Below are 23,779 nucleotides of genomic sequence, written 5' to 3'. Positions count from 1 at the left end.
AAGACTTATAACATTGTTTTTAGTAACCTGTCTAATTCAACAAAGTTCATTTTTAAATAATACATATTACACAATTTAATATTATGTAATGGAACTACATATTTAATAAAATGAAGCAATTAATTCGAATGCAGTTAAATGAAGATTAAAAAATGAAATCAAATACTAACAATTATTAATGTTGATATTACAGATCTATTGTAACAGGGAGGAATAGAGTGCTCTCTTATGGGGTCTTGTTTACGCCTCATATGGTGCTGCACCAGCTTATAAACTACATGAAATTAGCAGATAGGTAGATCGGCTACGCTACTATTTTACCGACAGCCGGTTTTCCGAGTACATTAATTACGATTCCGGATACGTTAATTACAAACACCGATGAGGGACTACTAGCAGTAGTACTGGTAGTAGTAGTAGTAGTAGTCTCTCGTCGGTGTTACAAATAATGAAAGCTTAAAACAAGATGTATTGTAAGGAAGGTAAAAAAATATATTATTCAATTTTTTCTTTTGTATTTATTACTTGGCGGATCAGACTTACCTGCATTAATTTATTCGTAATATAAACATTTTTACGAATCGTATGGCCAAATGGACACAGGATCAGCATTCTTTGCGTCGAATAGAACAAAACGAGCACTCTGGGGATGATGTACATACAAGCCTCCGTTTAGAAAAATAGTGAAAACTACGGTTTCGTTCATTATTCACTCGCGGAAGACGTCAAAAAGGTAAAACAGACTACAAATTTAGTACCTTATTTTCTCTATAGGGCGCAGTTCATTCGTTCGCAGCTCGTGTATGTGAAACGGTCTCGACGCGATGCTTGCATCGTCTTAAATAGTGTTAAAATATTGTATTAAACTGTGTATTAGGTATCGAGAATACAAAAAACAGAAGACAAAGTTGAAAAGAAGACGGGAGTCATGATTTCCGACATCATTCCTCCATTGTCTTCAGAAATGCGTAAGCTGAAAATTTATATCCTATTTTGTCGATATATGTATTGTAGATACGAATTAAAATAACATATTTCTCATTTATTCTGCTTTTATGATGATAATTTATTAAATACCATTAATATCTTATGTATTTTTCTATCTTCTTTCCTATATTTCGATGCTTTAAATTGAAAAAAGTAATCTTGACTTTATTTCAATATGGCGTCAATAGTTTTCAACGAACTTTTTGTTATTTTAGTATTAAAGTTTCGAAGCAATTTGAAGTTTCTACCAATGGCTGTGATTGGTCGTCCGTTATTGCGTCTTCCCATTTCGACCAATCAGATTCATCGTTTAAGGGTTAGGTGCGCGGAGTGTGGTGGAGTGCAATAGTTCTCTTCGAAGCTTCGTCCGTTTGGCACGTGTCTGCAACAGGTAAGATTAAATTATCATTAAATATTAAATTAAACTGCCTTTCGAGTGTTAACAGTACGAAAAACAGAAAGAACAGTCGAAGAGACGTCGAGATTCATAATTTTTGTCATTAATTCGACGTCTTCTTCGAAAATACGAGTTGAAAATTTTTGCTCTTGCCGTGAATGTATAATGAAATGGAACAGCAGAATCTGAATTAGTTTCCCTTTTTTATTGCTAATTTCCTAAACATTATTAAATGTTTTTAGTACTGTTTCACACAATTTGCTGTTTTTAATTTAATAACCTCCTTTCTTGAGTATCGTAATATTATTCCTGTCTAGACCTGTTCGTTGCTTAGGTATCGGCCGATAGCGAAACATATCGAAAGTTACCGACCGGTCTTCGGCGGAAAGGAAGATCACGCCATGACAGTTCTCTCACGAAATTGGAAGTGATAAGACGTGTTGAGGGCGTCCTCCTGTACTGGTAGTTCATAGGTACTTAAATACTTACACGCAGTTTACCTATTCACCTATTTTGCATAAATTATAAAGTTCGATCATTTGTTAATCATAACTTTATTGCTGTTGGTTAAATTTTATTTACATAAATTTGTATTTCTTATTTATTACAGATATTTTCTTTATACATACTGCAAAGATGCCATGCGATACCGTGCTATGACACTTGACACTGTTTTGAAACACAATTTCGTAAAGAATTGGTAACGTTTTGACTTATTGTAATCAATTAGTAATATTTATTATAACCTTTTTATTATTGAGTCGTTGTTAATTGAAAGCATTTTTGATAATTAATTGGTATCAAGATCAAGGAAGAAAAGATTACAAACCATTAATAACAGTATTTCCTTTACGAACATTCAATAGTAAGAATGTTGTTTCGTATATTTCCACCCAGCCATCCCTGCTCACTAAGTTTTTCTTTCAGGAATTGTTGTGGCCGCGCGCAATGCGGTCGGTAGAGTCAGTGTTTGTACGTACATACTTTCAATGTTTTGATTTTTTCAAGGGTGAACTGGCCCTGAATAGAGTTACGCTTGTACAATTAGGAATCACGCGAAAGTAGAGTCAGTGTTTGCTGTGTATTGTAAAATATTTTCTAGAGCATCGCGGCTCTGATTTTTCTTTTTTCATCGCGGAAGTAGCGTTTTTACAATTGTCCGACGGAAATTATTCATGATCGCGTTACAAGTACTTGATTTTTATATCCGAATATATCCTGTGTTAGAGTCAGTGCATCACTGAAGAGGAGTTTTGGACAATGCTCGATAAGGAAAGAGTGTAAGTATCTTATTACTCTCCTCAATTGTTTTTAATTAAAGTAGAATAATTTACAATTTCAACACTTGATAATTTAGAATTCCTTTTAATTGCTAATATTTTATAAAATCCAAATTCATATATAATTTTATTAAAATAAAAACTGATAATTTTCAAAATTAACCATAAGACTTTTGTGTTTAGTTACAGATGAATTCCTGGGTTTTGACGAATTTCTGGACATCCCTGATGACTTCCTTCTCGACTTCCTTCACGACTTCCGTCTTCTCCTATAAGGCAACCTCCTACCTGGTTGTTGTGCATCCTCCTACTTGACTGTCGGAAGAAGCTTTTTTCTGCGATCGGTAAGTCGCATGCTTTATGGTTCCTCCGGTGCCCAATCATGTCGTAGGATGAATGGTCCGAATCGACATGGGTTACTGGTTGTATACGTAGTTAGCGAGCACAGTGACCATGGGTATAATTATACTCATGAGTAGTAATATTTTTATTGTGTTTCATTTCATTTAGTTTAGGCTAGGTTTTCTTGTACTTTGCTTTTGAATATCTTTATAAATCTATATATTCATCTATATGTTCATATTACAGTTCTGAAATAAAACTTGGAATATGAAATATTTTAATATAGAAACAATTTTATTTAGTTTTTCTCTAATGGAGAAGTTAAATACCATCTGATTTAGTTATTGCAAAGATTCAAATCGATATAATATTGATAATATTATATAATATGTATACTGGATATACATTTTAATGATGCTTTTACATTGATTTAATTACATTTTATACATTGTAAATTCAAATATACTTTGAAAAGTTTTTACAAGTAGTAAAGTTTCATTCATTCTATAGCGAAGTTTAACTTATTTACATGTTCATGCAAAATTGAACAATTTATGTGCAAGAAAACAATTCGCGACGGGTAGATTTCCAAGCCAGAGTGATCTACTTGAACACCTTTTGCGTATTCTTGAAAATGTACTCTGAGGAGGTAGTCGCCCGAGGATGTTGTAATCTTTCTTTTTCTATTTTTCAGAGTAAATTCTTTTTTCATTCGAAAGAATTGTTGATTAGAGTCATTTTGGTTTCAATGAAGTATCAAGTTCAATTTTCAAATTAAATTTTCTTTATGGCACAGAGTTTTTAATTAGAGTCCTTTTCTATTCAATAAATTAATTTTAATTAAAACCTTGATATTTACAAAGTCGAGTCAATTTTATTATCAAACAATTGAAAATAGTGAAATATTAGCCCGTTAGATATTTTTATATTAATCATATTTTTAGTTGAGGATTTTCAGGTTTAACCCTTTCCGTGTTTATTGCCAAAGCCCATTCACGTGCCCAGGTGCTACTTGGATGGGTGGAGGCAATCGGCACCATAACCTAGTTAATAAGAATAACTAATAAGCGGCTGGCATCGTATTAGTATATCGTGCACGACGTAATTTTCACATGTGTGTGTGTGTGTGTTGTTAGGCTGTGGGATTGCGTCGGTTTAATAACTTTTTCACTTAACTTTTAATTGAAATAATATTTTATTGAACAAGATGTACGACAAACGTACAAATCAAATACTATTATTACCATATTACTATTACCATTATCATTACCATTACTTTATTACCATTACTATTAAATCCTTTATATCAAAGTAGTTAAATAAATTCTATAATTATAATTATGCGCAATGGTTGCTAGCCTTGCCAGACGATTTCAGTGAAAAATGGTACGTACCTTAGAATGTGTTGTGAGATGAAACTCGGGTGACGGAGGCGTCCCGGGACGTTCTCCCTAGTTTAGGCTCTTGCACCCGGGTAGAGAGTTTGAAAATCGTGGAATGACTTTTTGTGAGATTGAGACTTTGCCTTTTTTAAATATAGGGTTAGGTAGGTAGGTAGCTTACCTTCTGGTGTGTGTGATAGATTGTAAGTAGGTAGGGCCGGGGCAGGTTGTCACAGTCTCTTGGTCGGGTAGGCGCGATTTCGCGTGATCAACCTGTACCTGGAATATATTTGAAAAATTGACGATACAATCGATGCGAATGGAGTATACCGTTCGCCTTCGATTCTATCTGTACAATTTTTCAAATTTCTTGCGACTTTCTAAGTCGTCATACGAGTTTTAGATATAAGTTTCAGGTGGGTGGACCGCCCGAAGAAAGAAAAGGGTATATGCCGAAGAGCCCCGGCAAATGCCATTGAAAAGGGGAACTACTAATGACTTTGCATCCTTTTACAAAAAAGGATGGGAAATCATTATCGTTACTACTTTGTCACTGTGCTCGCTTGTAGTTGTAATTTTGTAATTTCAGGAGTAGAGGGGGCCCGTGACCCCCATGATTTTGGGCAAATCGCGTTTTCAATTTAGTGTTGCGAATGAATATTGACCCCGGTTCAGTTTAGTGTTACGTGTGCATGATTATCATGGTTTTCATTTAGCGTTGCGATCTTTAAATATCGCGTTCCGTTCTTGCATTGCTTTAAGATAGAATTTTGTTTTTTAATGTTGATTGCTTTAGTGTTACGAGTAAACAATTCACGGTTTGTTTTAGAAATACTTGCTTCTTATTTTAATTACATTTCAGTTAAAGATAGCGTTGCGAATGACATCAGCGGAATTGTTTCCCCAGTGTTGCGATTTATAAACACGCGATTGCTTTGATTTACTTTATAGAGTTCTTTAGTAATCAGTCTTGCGATAATAAATATTCGCGTTTTGCATTAGTGTTGCGATATACAATGAAATGCCCAAAAACTATCCGGTGGAGCTGCCATGGATCAGGAGGCAGCTATGTACGAGCTGCCAAAGTACAGCCTTGGATTGGCTGTACTAGTACTTTAGATTAGTGTTGCGTTTTACAAAATTCGGTAGATTTGAGTAGTGTTGCGAAAAATACGGTTCGCGTTTTTCATTAGAGGTCTTCTTTTTTTCAGGTTCATTAAATTAGTGTTGCGTATAACGGAGCAGCCTGCTCTCGGTAGTTTTTGCATTTTATAATTAATGAAATTAGTGTTGCGAATGAATTCGCGATTATTATTGAATTTTTCACTGTTTTGCATTTATTAAATTAGTATTGCGTGTAATTTCGGGAGTTTTGTTTTATAGAGTTTGCTAGGGATTGCTCTTATGGGCAATCAAACTTTTCTTTTCAGCTTCTCCTGCCGCTTCATGCATTTTCTTCTTTCTTTTTTTTTACATTTTTTACATTTTGATCTTTCGGTTTTTGCAAATGCTGTTAAATAATACATGCATTTAATGTCTTTAGGATATTATTAAATACGATGAAGTTTTAAATAGAACTTTATTGAAAGTTTTATTTAAAATCAAACTTAATTTCATTTTATAATGATTGGTCGGAATCTATAAATTTATAGCGTGTATTCATTTAGGCCTCTTTTGACTTTTATATAGGCAGATTGCAAGTTTATGGTTATGTAAAACTATTATATTCTAATGACTATAAAGTCAGATAATTGAAAAAGTATATATAATAATTAACTGGAGTGTTTAATTAAGTAGTTTTAGATTTAAGTGAACTTTTGATATTATTAGGGAAGCTCGTATAGGCAGGTATCCTTAATATTTACAAGTAGGTAGAATAAATGTGGAATTGCATACTATTAATTGCGGATCTGAAACTAGAATCAAGAAAGTTGAGGAAGGGTTAAAAAAGTAAAATATAAATAAATAGGCAGTGAATAAAAATAATGCTTCTTTTGTTGTTCATTTGCATAACAATCGAAGACGTTTTGTAAATGTGCATCAATAAGATGGTATTACTGAATGAAGATATAAATTTGCATAAATGATTTTGACGTCTGTGTGTATTAAGAAGTTGTTTCTTTCATCGACATCATTGATCAATTGAAATTAACAACTTTGATTCATAAGTGAAATGATGTTTTCAAACGACTTCGAATACTCATTCAGAAATCAAGTTTTTGATATCGATTAATTCGACTGACACGAGAATAAGATTATCACAGGAGATGTTATATTCAAAGACATTTTTGACACAAGGATAATATGGAACACACACGACCGAACGGTTACAATTTGAACGTGGACGATTCGACAATTTTTCAAATTTTCATGTCCTTTTGCACGTTGTAAACATGTTTGGCCGATGTTTGGAACAATTTCTTTTCGTGCTCTGTGATACGCATTCGTACGATATTTGTGACCCCTTGCTCGCCTATGGAACAGGGCAGGGATAAGAACATTTCGTGACACACCTCGTGGTGACCCTGCAGGCAAAGGGATAACGGGTAAAGTCTTCGAGAAATGAAATTCCTATCACATAGATTTATAAAAGTAACACCGATGCTTCGTACTTGGATCATGGTTGAAACTGGCATAACCCTCTGTGTATTGCTCAATATAGCATCCACAATATTGGCTGTCGAAAGACCGATCGCTGTATTCGAGTATCCTTTCAAACATCTCACTGTAGGACCTCTGAAAAATTATCAGAGAAACTTGTTTTATTACCCGTCTGTTTAGACTCGATCGAACTCACAGTCTGACTACTTCTTTGGCGATTTCGTTCCATCTTTCCTCGTCGGTTTCCAGTCCAATGTTAGGCAGAATGTCGCGAAATTGCACCCCCGCGACATTCACTCCGGACCAGAGTGGAACTAGGAAACGCGTATTATTTAAGCAGCAATTTGCTTTTTTATAAAATGTAAGAGGAAAATAGATGATCAAACTCACCCTGACTGTCACCGTGTTCGCCCACGATGTAAGCGTGGATCGCACTGGGGGCTATTTCTAAACGTTCGGCGATCAAGAATCGAAATCTCGCTGAATCGAGATGAGTTCCACTTCCGATAATTCGATTGGCCGGTAATCCGCTCACTTTCCACGTGACCCACGACAAAATGTCAACTGAAAGTAAGAGTTCCGTTTCGACTGGTTGCTCGATCATTCTCGTCCGTTTAATAAGCTTTTTACTCGAATTCAACGTGGTAACTTAACCTGGATTACTGACGATTAAAAATACAGCGTTCGGACTGTAACCGACCAGGGTGGGTATTATGTTCTTCAATATCTCAGTGTTTCGTTTCACCAAGTCTAATCGAGATTCACCTTTTACTTGTCGCACACCCGCGGCCAGGATCACCACCCTTGAATTGCTCGAGATACAAAAGTCTGAAACAGAATTCTGCTCGTTTTTATAGCTATAGGGTTTTCCAATAATAGGTAATTGTAGTCGATCAAAAAATTCTGAGTTCAAAGTCTTTTAGCAAATTGAAATTTTCTTAAATTTTCTGATGAAATCGTTTCTAAAATAAATTTTATTACCTGTATCGTAATCGATGCGTGGATCTCCTAAATATACGGAACCGTGGCTGTAATCCATTCCCTCTCCTTCGAGTTTCTTTGGGAATGCATCTACTATAGCGACATGCGGGGAAATTCTCTATGACGAATCAATGGAATAATTTAAAATTAACATCTCGCAATACGTTCTTGAGTTTCTGGTATATCCCAAATTTCATTTGAGTTTAAAGAAAAAAAGTTGCGCGATATTCGAATGGGCTGAATATGACTTGAATTCGTAAGCGTATAATTTTTTAATTAGTGGATTCCTGAGTTTAAAATTAGAATTTTTGTGTCCCCCAAAGTAAAGTTCAGCCCTCGAATGTCCCATGTTTGATTACCGTTCCAAGGCTGACGAAGAGCGTCGGATGTGCATACCTGAAAGATAATCGAATTCGCGATGGCCACGCCGACCATACCAGCCCCCACGATCGTCACTTTGTGACAGCAGTCTCTCACCGGCTCCGAATATTTGCACAGCAATTCTTCCTTCAGACAGGGTGGTCTAAAAGAGCCCACAAAGCTTATTTACAATCTTACGAACGTTATTTGTGTTCGAATGATATTAACGAAAAAGAAACAGTTTAGTCGTCTTTGTAAGAAAAAGTTATCGCTTTGGTCGGACTTAGCATTGAATCGGTATCAAAAATCGAGTAATCAGCGTACAATGACCTCGTGTTTGATGATTGACATCAAAAATGTAGAAAAGAGGTCGCTTACACGAAACTGACCGCTCTCTGTAAATCAGATCCAGCGGAGGCATCTTTGCCAAAATCAGCGGACATGAATTTCTTCTTCTCTTTGTTACCACCGAAGATTTCCTTGAGAATCGTTGGCGGTAAAGTACGACGAAATCGGTTCATGCCGATGAATCTCCTCGTTACCAAACCTGTTGTATGTCTTATACATATCCGTAGCGAGGAGGAACTGGACCATATATACGACAAAACCATTGCTTCTCTCACTGTATGATTTTGTTTGCGAAAAATGTCACATCGCACGGAATTGATTGAAACTTGACAGTACGGAAGACGTTGACGATCATAACGCTTTTAGTAAACCGCCATTGTGTCGATTTGCCAATTGTTAAACAATCCATGGTTACAGATGTTCGATCGAATCGAACGTTATCACGTCACTTTCATTCGGTACATCAACAGAGGGTTCAGAAATAACAAAATGATCACATAAAATTATTATTTATTAAAATATTGTTATAAATATACAAGAAATATTGTAAGAAGAATATCTTCGGCAATGGGACAACCACAGAACGTTTTTTTCTATCTATGATACATATCTATCATGCGTGTATCATACATAGAAGTATGATGCAGGTATTGTCCCGAGGTAGATGTTAAATATTACAATATAAGCCTGATGCTATGGAAACGTACAATAATTTAAATTTACACGGTGTTGAATTCCGATCGAGTACACGCTTAACGAATTTGCATACATTCCCTTTGTACTAGCACAGGCTGACCGGTTTAAGTATCTTGTTTTGTATTAAATTAAACAGTCATTTACGCAATATATAAATTGCCCTAAAATACTGTTTTGCTTGACTGCAAGCAACACAGCTTGTCACAATCACCTAAAACATCAACAGTACACAACAATAGCACCTTGTGCCAACGCGAACACACACATATCATTCAAAATTATCAAACGAGCTACGAAGCTCTGATATTTCTATCCGACACGTATTTAAATATATATTAAGTATTAACCAAACAACCTTAGGTATTCGTAGTATACAAATAATAGTACGTGTAAGTAGTAAAAAAAGATGTAAGTAGAAACGAAAGGTGTTTGTTAGAAACCACAGTCTTTGTGCTCGAACAAAAAACTGATGTATATGAGAAAAAAGATGAACGCGGTTCTGTTGCTGTTTAGTGAGAAAAATAGTTGCTCCAATATTGAGGATAGTCAAAGAAACGAAACATTTAGAATTTCAAGTCCTTCTGAACGTCGTTCATGGCGTTCGCTGAACTCAACAAATTGCCAAGTTCGTCTTGCGTCAATTTTTGTTGGACAACGCAGGTGACACCACCTTCGCCCAATGTGCATGGCAGAGACAGGAATACTTCTTTGTCGATTCCGTGGTATCCCTGAAAAATAATAAAACGAACGTTAGTTGTACAATTACCACATTCGTTGCTATGAATTTTAGACATATCTACAGTAGATTCTCGTTGTATTAAACCCCTGGCTGTAAAAGTGGGAAATTTTCCAAACTTCTAAGCTTTCATTTGGAAGGGGGAGGGGAGATAGAAGTGTGTTATCTTCGTAGCCTAGGACGTAGACTAGGTTCCGGTGTAATATTAGATCCCGGAACCTCCTTTCAACGCCCGAATAGGTCGTCGCGGGGTTTTAGACAGTAGGAGTCCAACATTCCCCCAAGGGATGGTTGGGGCTCTTATGCAAGATTTTCCCACGTTAAAGAAAAGATGGTACAGGAACGGTACTAGTATCTTGAAAATTCATATGAAGGTCAAATCGCTTACGTGGCAATATGACGAGAGTCTACTGTATCCTTAAGGCGTGGGCTGTAATCAGTAACTTATCACTACGGATATGGCCTATCGCTATGAATGCTCAGGTATCTTTGTACCTTTGCCTCCAATATTCGAATAAAGAATTGAAGTATCATAACTCTGATAAATATGCAAATAAACAGCTACGTATCAGAACTTACTTTAATCATGGTAGATACTGCGTGGACTTGGTTGGAATTTCTCAACATAGCAGAGGCTAAGTTCGCCACGCTGAGACCGATAGCCCAGGATGTGTAACCCTTTAGTTTGATCACCTCATAGGCACTGTCTACGACTTGCCTATGCAAATCGCTCCAATGCTCTTCGTCTTCTTCGGTTCCAACTTTCTCGTTCAGATCGCGCAGCCTTACACCAGCTACGTTCACTCCCGACCATACCGGCACTGAAAACAGACATCATTTAATTAAAAACTAGATCCAAATCTTTTCTCCTCTATTCCTTACTGATAACTACAAAATCTAAGTTAACTCATGATTCAATCAGCAAATTCGTTTCAATCAGTGTTAGAATCTTACGATCGGTCTTATCGTAGATAACTTATCGATCAACGTGCAGAAACGTTTGATTACCTTTCGAAAGGTTTCATTAAAAACGTTTCAACTTACCGCTGGTATCGCCGTGTTCACCAATGATCCATCCGTGGCAAGATGTAGGTGCTACGTTTAATTTTTGCGATAAGAGGAAACGGAATCGGGCCGAATCCAAATTGGTACCGCTTCCAATCACACGGTTCTTTGGCAAGCCAGACAATCTCCATGCCACGTAGGTCAAAATGTCGACCGGGTTCGAGACAATCAGGAGGATCGTGTTCGGGCTATATTTGACTAGCTGAGGAATGATGCCTTTGAAGATGTCTGTGTTACGTTGAACCAGGTCCAGCCTAGTCTCGCCTTCTCTTTGACGGGCACCGGCAGTCACGATACACAAGCTCGAGTTAGCCGTCGAGGCGTAATCAGTGCTGGCGTTAATTTTTGCGTTCTTCAAGAACGCACTACCGTGTTGCAAATCCAACATTTCACCTTTTAGCTTGTCTGCCATTACGTCCACGAGGGCGACCTCGCTGGATACGTTCTGCAATAACAGAAAATTATTCAGTAGACGATTACAAATAATTGATTTAATTCGAATGTCACAATAGGTGAAGGTAATATCGGTTTTACATTTGTCAGAAGTGTGAAAGCACAGGCCATTCCTACTTGACCAACACCGACTACGGTGATCTTGTTTCTTCCGGTGGAAATCGGCTGCACCACTGTGCTCAATAATCTTGCCTTTATGGAAGTCATTTTCCTGAAAAAATGAAAATTTATTTCCATTAATTTTTTGCTCGGGTCCGATGTGCCTGGGAGAATATTTGAGCATGGTTCTATTTAATTATTTGCTCGATCTGTACCTAGCTGTAGTCTAAGGGTCAGAGATCAAAATATTATAACAAATTGTTAGGATTGCCTCGAATGATTAATATTAATTTAGTGATAGTAATGTGAATGACTAAATAGTCTCTCCTAGCGTTAGGTGGGTGTAGCATAGACGAATATATTATAGTGTTCGAAGGTCGAAGAGGTCACGGAGGTCATCCACCCCGTATATTTATACGCGTGTAACAATATACTTTTCCGAACGACATCGAATTTTCTATTTTGGTAACCGAACAATTCGCGGTTCGAATAAGTGATTGAAAATAAAAAAGGAAGTTACTTTAAACAATTTTCTTCTGATTTTTTAAAGTCAGCCATTCTTCGCGGAAAATTTTTCGCAATCAGAATTTAAAAGCGGAAAAGTCTTCCTGATTTATTGAATTGTTATCAACTTGTTTACTATGTTCAGCGTGCGTGAATGAAATTATTGATACGAAAAGCCGAGTAACGGCGGTACTCGCGAGATGCCACTAGCTATACGAGAAACACGTGCACCTGAATGTACCGGTATTCGTAGAATGCTTACAAAAACGAATTCGTGGTATAGTAACTTCGAAAAAATTACTTTGAATCTAGTGAATATTAACCAAACGTTTCACAGACATATTTTTTATATTCATCACTCGTATTAACACTCTGGAAACGCGAAGCAGTAACAACCGACCGAGCAACACTAATTGACTGACATTTGCCAATTGTTACGTTTTGACCCCGTTTTCATGGAAGTAACATCCCGTATATCGTGTAGAAACGTTCTACCGAATCCAGCGTCAAATATAGAAACCGCGTTTCGCTCGAATTTTCACGAATAAACCGAAACTGCGTCGAATAAAATTACATATTGTATTCACCAACCTTGTTTGCTTTTTTTTAAACAAATTCAACGAATAACACGAAATGTATAACTGCAGCTACGTTCGTTCGTCTGACTGGTCTGACAGCTCGAAGACTTCTGTCTACTAAGGTGACCTTGTCCCCACTTTTTATACCCTCCCATAGGCTCTGGAGCGGGCTCGCGGCGTGTTCGAGCTGACGAAACAAAGCCACGCCGCCGACACCCAAATTTTTCTTAACTTCCCGTGTTCTTTTTTTTCCAGCGAGTTTTCACGCGTGTCGCTTATCCGATGATTTTTCGCGTTCGGTAATTTTGATATTTACCTGCGACTGACTGCGATCACGTAGGTGAAATTATTTAGAAACGAAAGTGACGTTGCGCACGCGTCGCATGACGCAACCATTTCCCTTCCGTGAACGCGTTCATCGATCCGGCAGATGCTTTCTTCTCGATCCACCGTTGGCCCGCCAATAAAAATCAACCTCTGCAGGATGTATGTCGTTTTCAGGGGGGACTAAAAATATATTTCTACGAGGGTCCCGAGAAAGGCATCTCTGGATCTGATTTTATTTTATTATCGTGAAATGCGCTTGGTTTAATGCGGCTCCCTCTTTGTTTCTTTTTAATCCATTTGACTACCGTTCCGTGACAAGTTTATAAAACTTTAACGGTAAACCTTAACCCATTATTGCGTTTAATACTATGGCAGTGGAAACGACCATTTGTACATAGTCAAGCACGTTGTAATTATAATTTGCGGGGGCGGTCACTTATTTGACAGAAAATGTTAATTAAGCATTTTTAATATCAGAGTGTTAAACTATCATAATATAACTACAGGTACATAAATTTACAGATCGAAAGGGTTGAACATTTATTTTCAATTGGTACAGTTTTTTTCCAATTGTCAAAGTACAAATGTTACGGTTCATTCGACTGTATTGTTTGTAAATTTTTTTCATATCTCTTTCGTAATTCGCTGATATCATTCTTGTGAAATGAATCCTCTCGGAGATATGTAGCCAGTCAGACAGCGGAAACGTTTCGCGTGTTCGATGGTGATTTAATTACTGCGGTTCGATAACGTTTAAAATAATTTTTTTCATGGTGTCTTTAATTAAGGGAATTATACTCATCGTCATTAAGAACAAAGAGAAATGAAAGGTATCTACATTGTATCATTCTTTTTTTTTTTTATTCATTAATGTCCGTGAAATTGAAAGATTGCTCAAGTAGAATAACTAGGTTTGCTTAATTACGTTAGATAACCTCTGTGGCGAAAGAATACGAGCGGCTGGTTCTGATAAGTCAGCAGACTGATTGATCTTATTGAGAAAAAATCGTCTGTCGAATTAAACTTTGCCCGATGATTATCGGACAACGGCATTGAACGCCGGACATTGATTTTTCGGCAAAAAAAATTTGTTTCGCCGATACGGGTCCGCGCGAAACACATTATCGTTGCATTTCTCTTGAACGATTATCCGTTTCCCGGAAAACAGTGTTACCTCGCTACATCTCGATGTTGAATCATTCTCGGTAACACCGCTGGTGTATTCGCGCATGATGCAACGCTGCGTCATGTCTTTGTTAATTAATGAAGATTTTAGCGATTGCGATTATTGCATTTTTTAAATCCTTTATATTATAGTCGTGTCGACGTTTGATATCAGGTGTCTATTATTAACACTTGAACGCATCGTTTTTCTAAAAATAACAGGATATTTTTAATTTCACATCTGGAGTAAATATCTAAGAGGAAAGCAAAAGAGACGGTGATAAAAAGAAAATTTTAAAAGCCGTTATCAAGTAACAATAAGATATCTAATAGTTTTCAATGCAAGTCACTATTCTATAGTCTTTCGTTTCAAAAAATCTTTCAGTGGAAGATCGTGAAATAACGGCTCGTGTAATGTCCAAAAGGTTAACCCTGTAAATGGATGACATTCTCTTCTTCAGCCTCTTTTCCTCTCGGCTCCTCCTAGACAAATAGTTGGAAGCTCTTGAGAAGAGGCGACGTGATAGAAGACACGTGTCGTTGGTTACCTCGAGTTTAATACAGCGTTGCTTGTAAAGGCAACTCGCGTTATGGATTTCACGATTACAGTTACCTTGTCAAAAGCGCTAAGCGCATAGAGCGCATTTGAAAATGTGCTTGCATTAGTCTAGCTTAATTTCGAATCAATTTCAATCTCGCATCTTTAATTTTCTCGAGCGTAGAAGATTACAAGATGATCCTAGCTAATATACCATCACGATATTGCACGAATATCTCTATGCAATTTTACTTTCGACGTCGGGCAAATGCTCGAAGATGAAATTGACACTCGGCGAGTAACGGCACGTGTCGACGTTCTATAATTATTAGCATTACCGTATCTATACCTTGAGCGTTCCGCTGAAATTGACGCGAAAATTAGAGGATCCTAATAGGAAGTATAAGCCTCGATTCGCTACGCATACGATACTTTTGTTTTGCGAATTAGAAATTTATAACCGAACGATGCGTGTACCACCATGGTGCCACGTGTAATTATCAAGCCGAACAACCGACTCGAATAATATAACTGTACAAACGCGATGCAGAATAACCGAATGTAACTGCTGGTACCAATGTGGCTTCTCAACGGTCAACCGCGCTCCTTTGTGTTTCTTCGTTCTATGAAATAATATATATTTACAGAGATGTGAAAATTATTAGATCAAAATAGAACTGTGACATTTGCAAATTATTTTTTTCTACTCTGCCAGATTACGATTTGGAGATCAGTAATTTTACAGTAAACATCAAATGTATCAATTTGGTAAACACGACTCGAGTGCAAAAAGGAAACATCGGTTGGTCAAGGTTCCCGAAAAACAAGCACGTGGATCGTTTCTGCGCAACACTGTTAACATAATAATCTCTTCTCATCCCTTCTTCGGTTCTCTAACTGCTGTACTCGGATTGCAAGTTCCATGTAAATTCGTAATCGAAAAGGAGCTCTGTATCTATCACGGCAAAAAACTATCCGCCGAAGAACGGAAAGAAACGCACGTGTTTGCCAAATCGAAGGAAAATATTTCATAAACAACATATTCTTATCTGTTCGAAGAGCTCGAATTTCAAGGATGTTGTACCCAAGTCGAATTGAAACGTTTCATAGTTGATCTTCATTAGCAAGATCATACATTTCCCAGCAGCTGGTGAGATACATATTTAAAACATGCTGGTTGCCGTCTCGTTTCGTGTTAAATTCGACTAATTAACCAGTCATTGAATAATTCGCCCGAAACCAGTTTACCTGCTTCTCAGTTCTAACTCGTTATTGCAACATTTTACGACCCAATAATCACGTTTATGCTAACGTTATGGTCGTTAGAAATCGATTCGATTATCACGGAAACGCTACCAATTGAATTGTATTATGATAAATTAATTGATTGTGAATGTTGGCGAACCGATCGTCCAATTAGCATCGATTTTAGTAGCAATGTTTTTACAATTAATCGAACGTTACAAATACGAATGGTTATTTTCGAAAGTGGTGTAGGTTCAATTGGAAGAAAAATTAAAGTTAAATATTTGCAAGGAGAATTTAATTATTATTGTTAAGAAATACTACTTTTAGGATTAGAAAACATCTGAAATCACGAGATATTTAGTGGGAAAACCGGCTTTTGTGAATCCCGGCTTAATATTGCGAAAGGCTTCGCTATCGAGTTTCTTAATCGTAACAAGGAATTAGCTATCCTGATCGGATAAACTAATTACGGACTTGCTTCTATGACATGTGAATTAGTAAAAAAATAAAAATAAATAAAAAGATTGACGTATCATTCGCAATAGGGTGCATCGTACAGCGGATATCTTCCTCATAACCGTTCATTTCACGATCGCTGCAACAAGTAAGATGCGGGCAAAGGGAGAAAAAGAAACGGTATTTCAATTTAAAAGGGGCAAATATAAATTACCGGTGAGTGTAATTTCACGGAACAACTTGGGCGTGGATCGTACAATGTTGAGTTTCAACCGAGCCACACGAAATTGCTTTCTCGTATCCCCGCTAAAAAGTAACTGTTTCATGTGTCTTTGTTTTTATTTACATCATTATTCGATCAGGATTTCGTTAGTCACGTGTAGTAACTTTTTATTCGATATGTTTCGTTACGATTTCTTGGTCATGAACGTTGATCGTGAACTGGTACATGTTCTTGCGAAACTTATATGCAACATTGATAATCGCTGATTACAATTGTGAAACACAATTACGCAATCAAGTTTACAGCAAATTAAGATCGCGTGAAATAAAGTCAATGAACTTTACGTTGGAAATTTTCATGAGATTGTCGATAAATGTTCTAAAATATTATATTTATCGATCACTTATCACTTACCTGTGTTTGATTGATCATCCACTATAAAATTCGCTTTGATGGAAGAGTTTAAAAGCTTTTGCTCTAAAAGCTTGTTCATAGAAATTTTTTATCTACCAGATTATTATTTATTAGTTCCGCGAATTTTGCTTCGAGTACACAAATTCTATAGCAACCTAACTTAAAGATTGATCACAAATAGCGCTGGATTAAATTATCAAAAAATGTTAAATGAAGTTTTTTTTACTGTTGTCCTTTTTTAAATTGAATATTATTCAATTTTATTTAGAATAAATTTTAATTTTGTAACCATGTTTATTAATCAAGGGGACCTCAAAGGTTTGATAGTTCCGGCCCCCGGAAATCATATTCGGGATTGATTAGAAATATAATAAAGATAAACAGTTTGATATAAACTAAATGTGGAAGCCGTAAGTTTATTTGTTAAACTAATAACATATGCTCTTTGCGATCCAACATCATTCATTACAAAAGTTAATCGCTATTTACATAATGAAGCATCGATAACAGAACATGTGTGATCTTACATACGATCTTGCTCGTTTCTTATCTCTTTCATTCGCAACTTTAACACCGCCACTACTATTCTCGACATTTAAACGTATGATTAATTAATCGTATGGAAGCATCAGTTTCGCCGGGAACGTCCTACCGATAAGCAACTGGGAAGTCGAGTGCGTGTATTAACGATAACCGTAACTGTAGCCACGATAAACGAGCTAGCGCGAGCGTGAAATGTCTTTCGATAGTGCGAATGTTGCGATTCCCGTATCATGCGTGCTCGTTAATGTGAATCAACCTTGTTCACTGAACACGACTTCCGATCGTGCACGCGCGTTCTAATCGATCTCCAGACGATCTATTATATTTGTCAGGTGCTTGTCTGGAGAGAGAATTAACCGAATTCTAAATCGCGAAATTGTCGCGATATTACATGGAGATAATAATCAATAATAAGTGATAATAAGTGATTCGAGACACGTTGCATACCTGTGCCTGGAACAATGACCAAATTATGAATAGAATAAAATTTAAATTATTGCTCTCTTCGTGAACTGTCGTCCAAGGGTTAAATATTATTCAGAGTTGGGCATTATCGTTGGAATAAAAACTTATTTCAAATAAACATGTCTTTAAATTGAAAATTTTCAAATAATTTGATTTCATTTGAGATTTTTATTCAAAGATCTATAAATAAATTTTCATTCAGAGGAAAAAATTATTTGTAATTTTTAAATATTTTCATTTTATTTAAAATATATATCAGAAGTTTATTTGAAATAATGTTCAACCATGACCTTACCCCATCCTACTTGGCTAATTTCAAAGAAATAATATCGAATTTTTATAAAATTTTATTTCGATACGGGTATTGTTTTCTATTTGTACAGAATACACCTTTGTGCAGTATTCGTGGGTGGTCGTTTTCTTCGTCGAGCGTTAATAGGGCATTCACGCGTGCAGGGAAAGTGAAGCGATAGATAAAGATAGAGGTTTCACGGACGCAATAAGTGATTCACCGCAACAATAAATAAATGCCGAGTACGGTAATCGTCATTGCACAGGTTGGTTAGGTCGTAAATCTTCGATCGGGGCATAATCGAGCAGCAATCTGGAATCTAGAAGAAACGAGCTAGCGATCACGGTTTTATTCCTGGCTTACCGTCGAAGGTAAGCTGAGATCTAGACGCGCGCGGATCGGTAATCCAGGATCCTGCTATAAATCAGCCGGGAACTCGAGAGAAACTCTCTATGCCCTTGAAATTACTACCCCTCGGTTTATTATCCTTCGAAACTGCGATTCTTCGAAAAATTATCATTAAATTGATTAACTTATTCAGCTGTACAAGACGATTTAGCTTGTTCTTTACATAAAATCGCTTGATGAAACATAAATCAGTAAGTCAGATCTGATTATGAGTATTCTTCTCGATAAATGACAGACATGCGTTTGGCGCATGGATTTACCGAATGTAATTTAATTGAAGTAAAATGTTTATCTATGAATCGTTTCTCTGATAGACGTCTGCTAGATACGGAAATATTTCAGAAATTACATAACCGTCAACAAGATAAGGGTTTAGATTTAATAAAAAATTGATTAAATATTGGTAGTACCGTTAATTTGATTTTAATCTACTTCAGAGAGAGAAAAAATTGCTCCTTTTGTACCTTTTTGTTTTAAAGTTTAATACTTATTCATTAATATGTATTGAATAAAATCTTTTTGTTCGTGTATCAAAATAAGAATTTTAAAAAAAATAATTTAAATTTGATCGAGAGCACGATTTATTCTCTGTACGAAAATGGGAGAATTATATTTAAATAATCATAATTTGGGTTCCTAACGGTAATGTCAAATGCAGCAACAAAAATTTTGTTCCACCTGTTATGAAACAGCCTGTAGAGATAAATTACGGTTTTTGTATACGCATCATTGAACTTTCCCTGTTGTTGATAATACAGCAGACAATCGAGTCATTAAAGAATCATTAAAGAAACAATAACATCGTGTACCCTATTAATCAGCGTCGGACGGTTCAGCAGTGCATCATTTTAATTAACGATAAATTACTACGCCGCCTTATCTCGTGACTTTAACCTTTTAACTTTCTTGATACCAGTTCTTTCACTATTATGCAAAGCGACGATAGATCGTGCAAAGTTTAAAGGACCATTTTTTACAAGTCTGTCATTGGTCGAATGTCGATAGGAAATGTACATGCAGTTGATGTGTTGCAATTGTTTATCGATGGAATTTGGAATTTCACCTTTCTTTCGAGATTTCGATATTACAGTTCGATCCCGATGGTCACGTATGGTATTAGAGGTTGCAACATTCATTCCGTACGGTGCATCATTACCAAGGTAATTACCTACGGGAACGTGTATCTATAGACACTCGATTAGTCTTGTGAAAATTTTTTCAAATACTTGCCAAGGGAATATGCGATCGTAGAAATTCACGTTGATTAGCCTCGCTACCGCGAAATTGCTAATCTATGGAATACCGATAGCTAACGTACTTCCTGGATCAACTAGAGACGAAATTTCAATTACACAATTTTTATCAATAAAATCAGAATACTGCAACGAGCAGTAACCACAATAAAAAATAAACGATGGAATCTTCGAGTGATTTCCTTCGATATTCAATCCTTAAAACCTCTCTTCTTTTTGTAAGAAATAATTCCAAACTGAAAGGTAATGATTCTTAAATCGATTGGCGCGTTAGAATCAACAGGTGCGAACTATTTAACGAATCGATACGATACGAGGACCGTTCTAATAAATCTTAATTAATTTCGCGATAGAGTCGAGAGGGGTCGGTCTCGTGTAAAAATATCTGTATATGTATATTGTGTCCGGAACCAGTCGCGAATAATTTTCCACGGGTGAGCTCCGTTTCGTTTTATCGTTCGAACAAGTGTAACGAGAAACGAGTTTTCGAGTTGGCCACGCTCGAAACACGAATCGCTTTTCGACAATCGGCCCGGTATTGGCGTGATTTCGCGCCATTAATCTTCTCTCGACAATTAACCGGCCGCAGGGCTAACGCAATGCTCGGCTATTAATTACAATCAACGCTATCTCACGCACCGCACCGATACGATGCTTAATCTCGCTAAGAAAATCGTATTGACCGAATTTGTGTCAAAGCCTTCCTATTTAAACGTTCGAAACTTTACAGTTGTTTCCAGTGAAAAGAAATCGATGTTAGTTAACGGTGACCGGTTTCTTTTATTAAAATCGTACAATTTCTGCAAAAAAATATTAATGCTCGACCGGCGGATCATGGAGAGAGACCCATTATATATTTCATATTATTTTCATTTTCTAAATGTTACAATATTTCTTTAAAATTTATTCTTTCAACATATGAAACTATTTCGTTTAAAAATTATACGTTTAATTTTAATGAATTATTTAAGTTTGGATCGTGATCGACCCAAGCTGCGGATTTTGTGTTACCTGTGCCAGGAAGATTCCTTCGGTATCCTACAGATGCCGCGATCATTCAGACTTTTTTCTTGAATTTCTAACTTGATTTTCTGAATCACTGATAAAAAATACTTATTCGGTTATTTGAAAGTTTCACTTTACATTAGTTTCATTTTTATCTGTTCAATCTAATCTGTCAATTTTCGTAGTATTTAATTCCTTCGATTATCAACACTTTTAAATACTCAAGAGAGTTATTTATAATTGGATCGATAAGAGTGTACTTTATAAAGTAAATGACGAACTCGTATCGGAATCGATGCGTCATTTGTACATGGATGATATGGCAATAAACGTGTTAATTTATCCTTCAACCAATCTATTATGTCTGTTTTTTCTAATTTTAATTACTAATAAGAGAACACGTTTGTGCAAGGTGTATCGAGTATACCGTTCGAGGTACTAAATACTTGCTTAGAATATTTGTCATAGACCGCCCAGGCAAGACGCATAACTACTGTGGTTATTATGAATTACGAGCATCTTTCCATGGGGTCTGGTATCATATATTTGATTTAATGGGGTAACAAGTGTACCGAGACTTATAGCAACGGTCTGAACAGGTGATTAATCTCGCCGTGATTTCTACTTGCGTCTCGGCAGACTCGAATGCGGTTCTGCTTCAATGAAAGTGACATCTATTTCGAGCCAGAGATCTCACATTTGCGTCAAGGACAATTTGACCACATCCTGCGTGCTCGAATGCAGAAACATTTTTGTGAAGAGTAAAACGGAACGTATAATTTCGTCAGACTATAATTAACATCAATATCAATTCGACCAGAAAGTTAAAAATCGTAATATTTTCGATAATATTACAATTTTTAATATTGTCAAAATTCGATAGAGTAGACTCTCGTTATATTGCCGCCGGTGGGGCTATGCACTAGTATGCTTGAAAATTCATAGGGAAGTCAAATCGCTCACGCGGCAATATAACAAGAGACTTCTGTATAATCTAAGAAAAACAGCAAGATGAAGAAATGAATCGTGTTCGAGAACCAGTATGCATAACGAGTCTCCGGCTATCGACTTTTTCTCTTCCCCGGGGCCGTTTCCTTCTTTTTCGAGGATTAATCATTAGAATCCTGGGGGCTGCCCAATCGTGGTCGATTGATTCACTAGCACTGTACCTGGAACCAGGAAGGGTAAAATAGAAAGCAAGGAAAGAACGAAGAAAGAGAATCCTTAGGACGGAAGGGAAGCAGGTCCGCTAATACAAGTGGAGAGAGGATCGAAGGGTTGGAGAAGTGGATCCGTTGATTAGCGGATATCTTAATTACTGATTGGCCGCGCGGACTAATTAAATCGTAACTCAATCAGGAGCTGACCCGAGCCCCCCTGCTGTATCGCGGCAAGTTTACGACGGTATCCGAAGTGCTTCGGGATCTTGTGTTGCACTCGTGTCGTGGTTTGTTGCATAAATGATTCGAACACATGGGATATTACACCTTAGAAGAGGGTTTCGTCGATTCGGGGCAGTCATTAATAACCAAGAAACGATTTTTATACATAAGATTCTTTATTCTTTACAAAATTAGAAACGTTCGGAATTTCATATTATCTAATACTTTGATGAATATTTTTATCTTACTCCTACGCGTATCGCACCTCCTCCTCTCGAAGAGTGCTCGAACCGACCATGTATTATGTCGGGGCGGAATAAAAAGCAAGATAATTAGTAATACCTACCGCGGTGTCTCGCAGGTGAACGATGTCCTCGACATCTCTCCGCCCTCTTTTTATTCCTTTCCTCGTATCAGAATATGAATTTACCTGGCGCGACGTTCGTTGAATATATCCTCCTCGATGCTCGACGATGAGGACGAAAGCAAGCCACCACGGTGGTAATATCAACTTAGCCGTAGATGCTTTTTGTCGTTATCGATGAACGAGACGACGAGACTCGGCGAAAAGAAGGAAGAGAAAAAAGAAAACGAATGCAAGAAGCAGCGATGAGTGACGTTTTAATTTCGGATGCACTTTTGAAAGTCAAATGGGGACGGGAGGAGGGTTTACGAGAGGAGGCTGAATGTCGACGGATGGAATTATGTCATTAGATCCATAATCGGTTGGCGCGGTATAAATTATGTAGCCGGGACGCGTCATCGAGATAATACAGAAAAATGGCTTCGCCGGAGAAGAAGCCGCTGCCCCGCAGATGAAGACGTTGTCGTGCTCCCCCGTCGTTATTGGTGTGGCTTCCAGCCGTAGGAAAGACCTCTCGTTCTTGCTCGTACCTTCTTTTTTCTCTCTCGTAACGCACATTCGTTAGCATGGATAATGAATCACCGTTGCTTCGTCGTGCTCCTGTCGCGAGTACCACGAGGAATTCGCTGCTAGGTCGCGACAACCACGAGGACAGGGACGGCCCCTCCTGCTACGGTCCTGGATTTTCGTTTCGAATACGAAATCGTGAAAGAGAATAAACGGGACGAGGCGGAGCCATTAAAATAAGCAAATACCAACTTGCCACCTCGCCTCTTTCTTTTTTCAACATCCTTTCCGCCGCGCCCTCCACTTTCAATGAAATTTTTCATTCTTAATTTTCAATCTCACAGCTTAGAACGCTGCGGACAAATACCATTCTCCGTGCTT

The 23,779-nt window shown here is 37.1% G+C and overlaps 2 protein-coding genes across 2 annotated transcripts; both read right to left on the bottom strand.

The window, feature by feature from the left end:
• Positions 1–6,638: 6,638 nt before the first annotated feature.
• On the bottom strand, positions 6,639–8,879 carry LOC117611918 (L-lactate dehydrogenase). Its single transcript, XM_034340399.2, has 8 exons — positions 8,709–8,879; positions 8,367–8,493; positions 7,971–8,088; positions 7,644–7,817; positions 7,380–7,553; positions 7,186–7,303; positions 7,001–7,124; positions 6,639–6,913 (listed from the first exon to the last, which is right to left on the bottom strand). Exons 1-8 carry the CDS (start codon positions 8,849–8,851, stop codon positions 6,749–6,751), a joined length of 1,143 nt encoding a protein of 380 aa, XP_034196290.2. The 5' UTR covers positions 8,852–8,879; the 3' UTR covers positions 6,639–6,748.
• Positions 8,880–9,171: 292 nt separating this feature from the next.
• On the bottom strand, positions 9,172–12,982 carry LOC117611919 (L-lactate dehydrogenase). The gene is made up of 5 exons (XM_034340411.2): positions 12,823–12,982; positions 11,710–11,839; positions 11,155–11,620; positions 10,690–10,931; positions 9,172–10,102 (listed from the first exon to the last, which is right to left on the bottom strand). The coding sequence occupies exons 2-5, from the start codon at positions 11,833–11,835 to the stop codon at positions 9,938–9,940; spliced, it is 999 nt and encodes a 332-aa protein (XP_034196302.1). The 5' UTR covers positions 11,836–11,839; positions 12,823–12,982; the 3' UTR covers positions 9,172–9,937.
• Between the last annotated feature and the right edge of the window lie 10,797 nt (positions 12,983–23,779).

This window comes from Osmia lignaria, chromosome 9 (genome assembly GCF_051020975.1).
Source record: "Osmia lignaria lignaria isolate PbOS001 chromosome 9, iyOsmLign1, whole genome shotgun sequence".
In the NCBI taxonomy this organism is placed as follows: Eukaryota; Metazoa; Arthropoda; class Insecta; order Hymenoptera; family Megachilidae; genus Osmia; species Osmia lignaria.
Note: the sequence above shows the minus strand (reverse complement) of the source record. Positions and strands in the feature narration are given on the sequence as shown.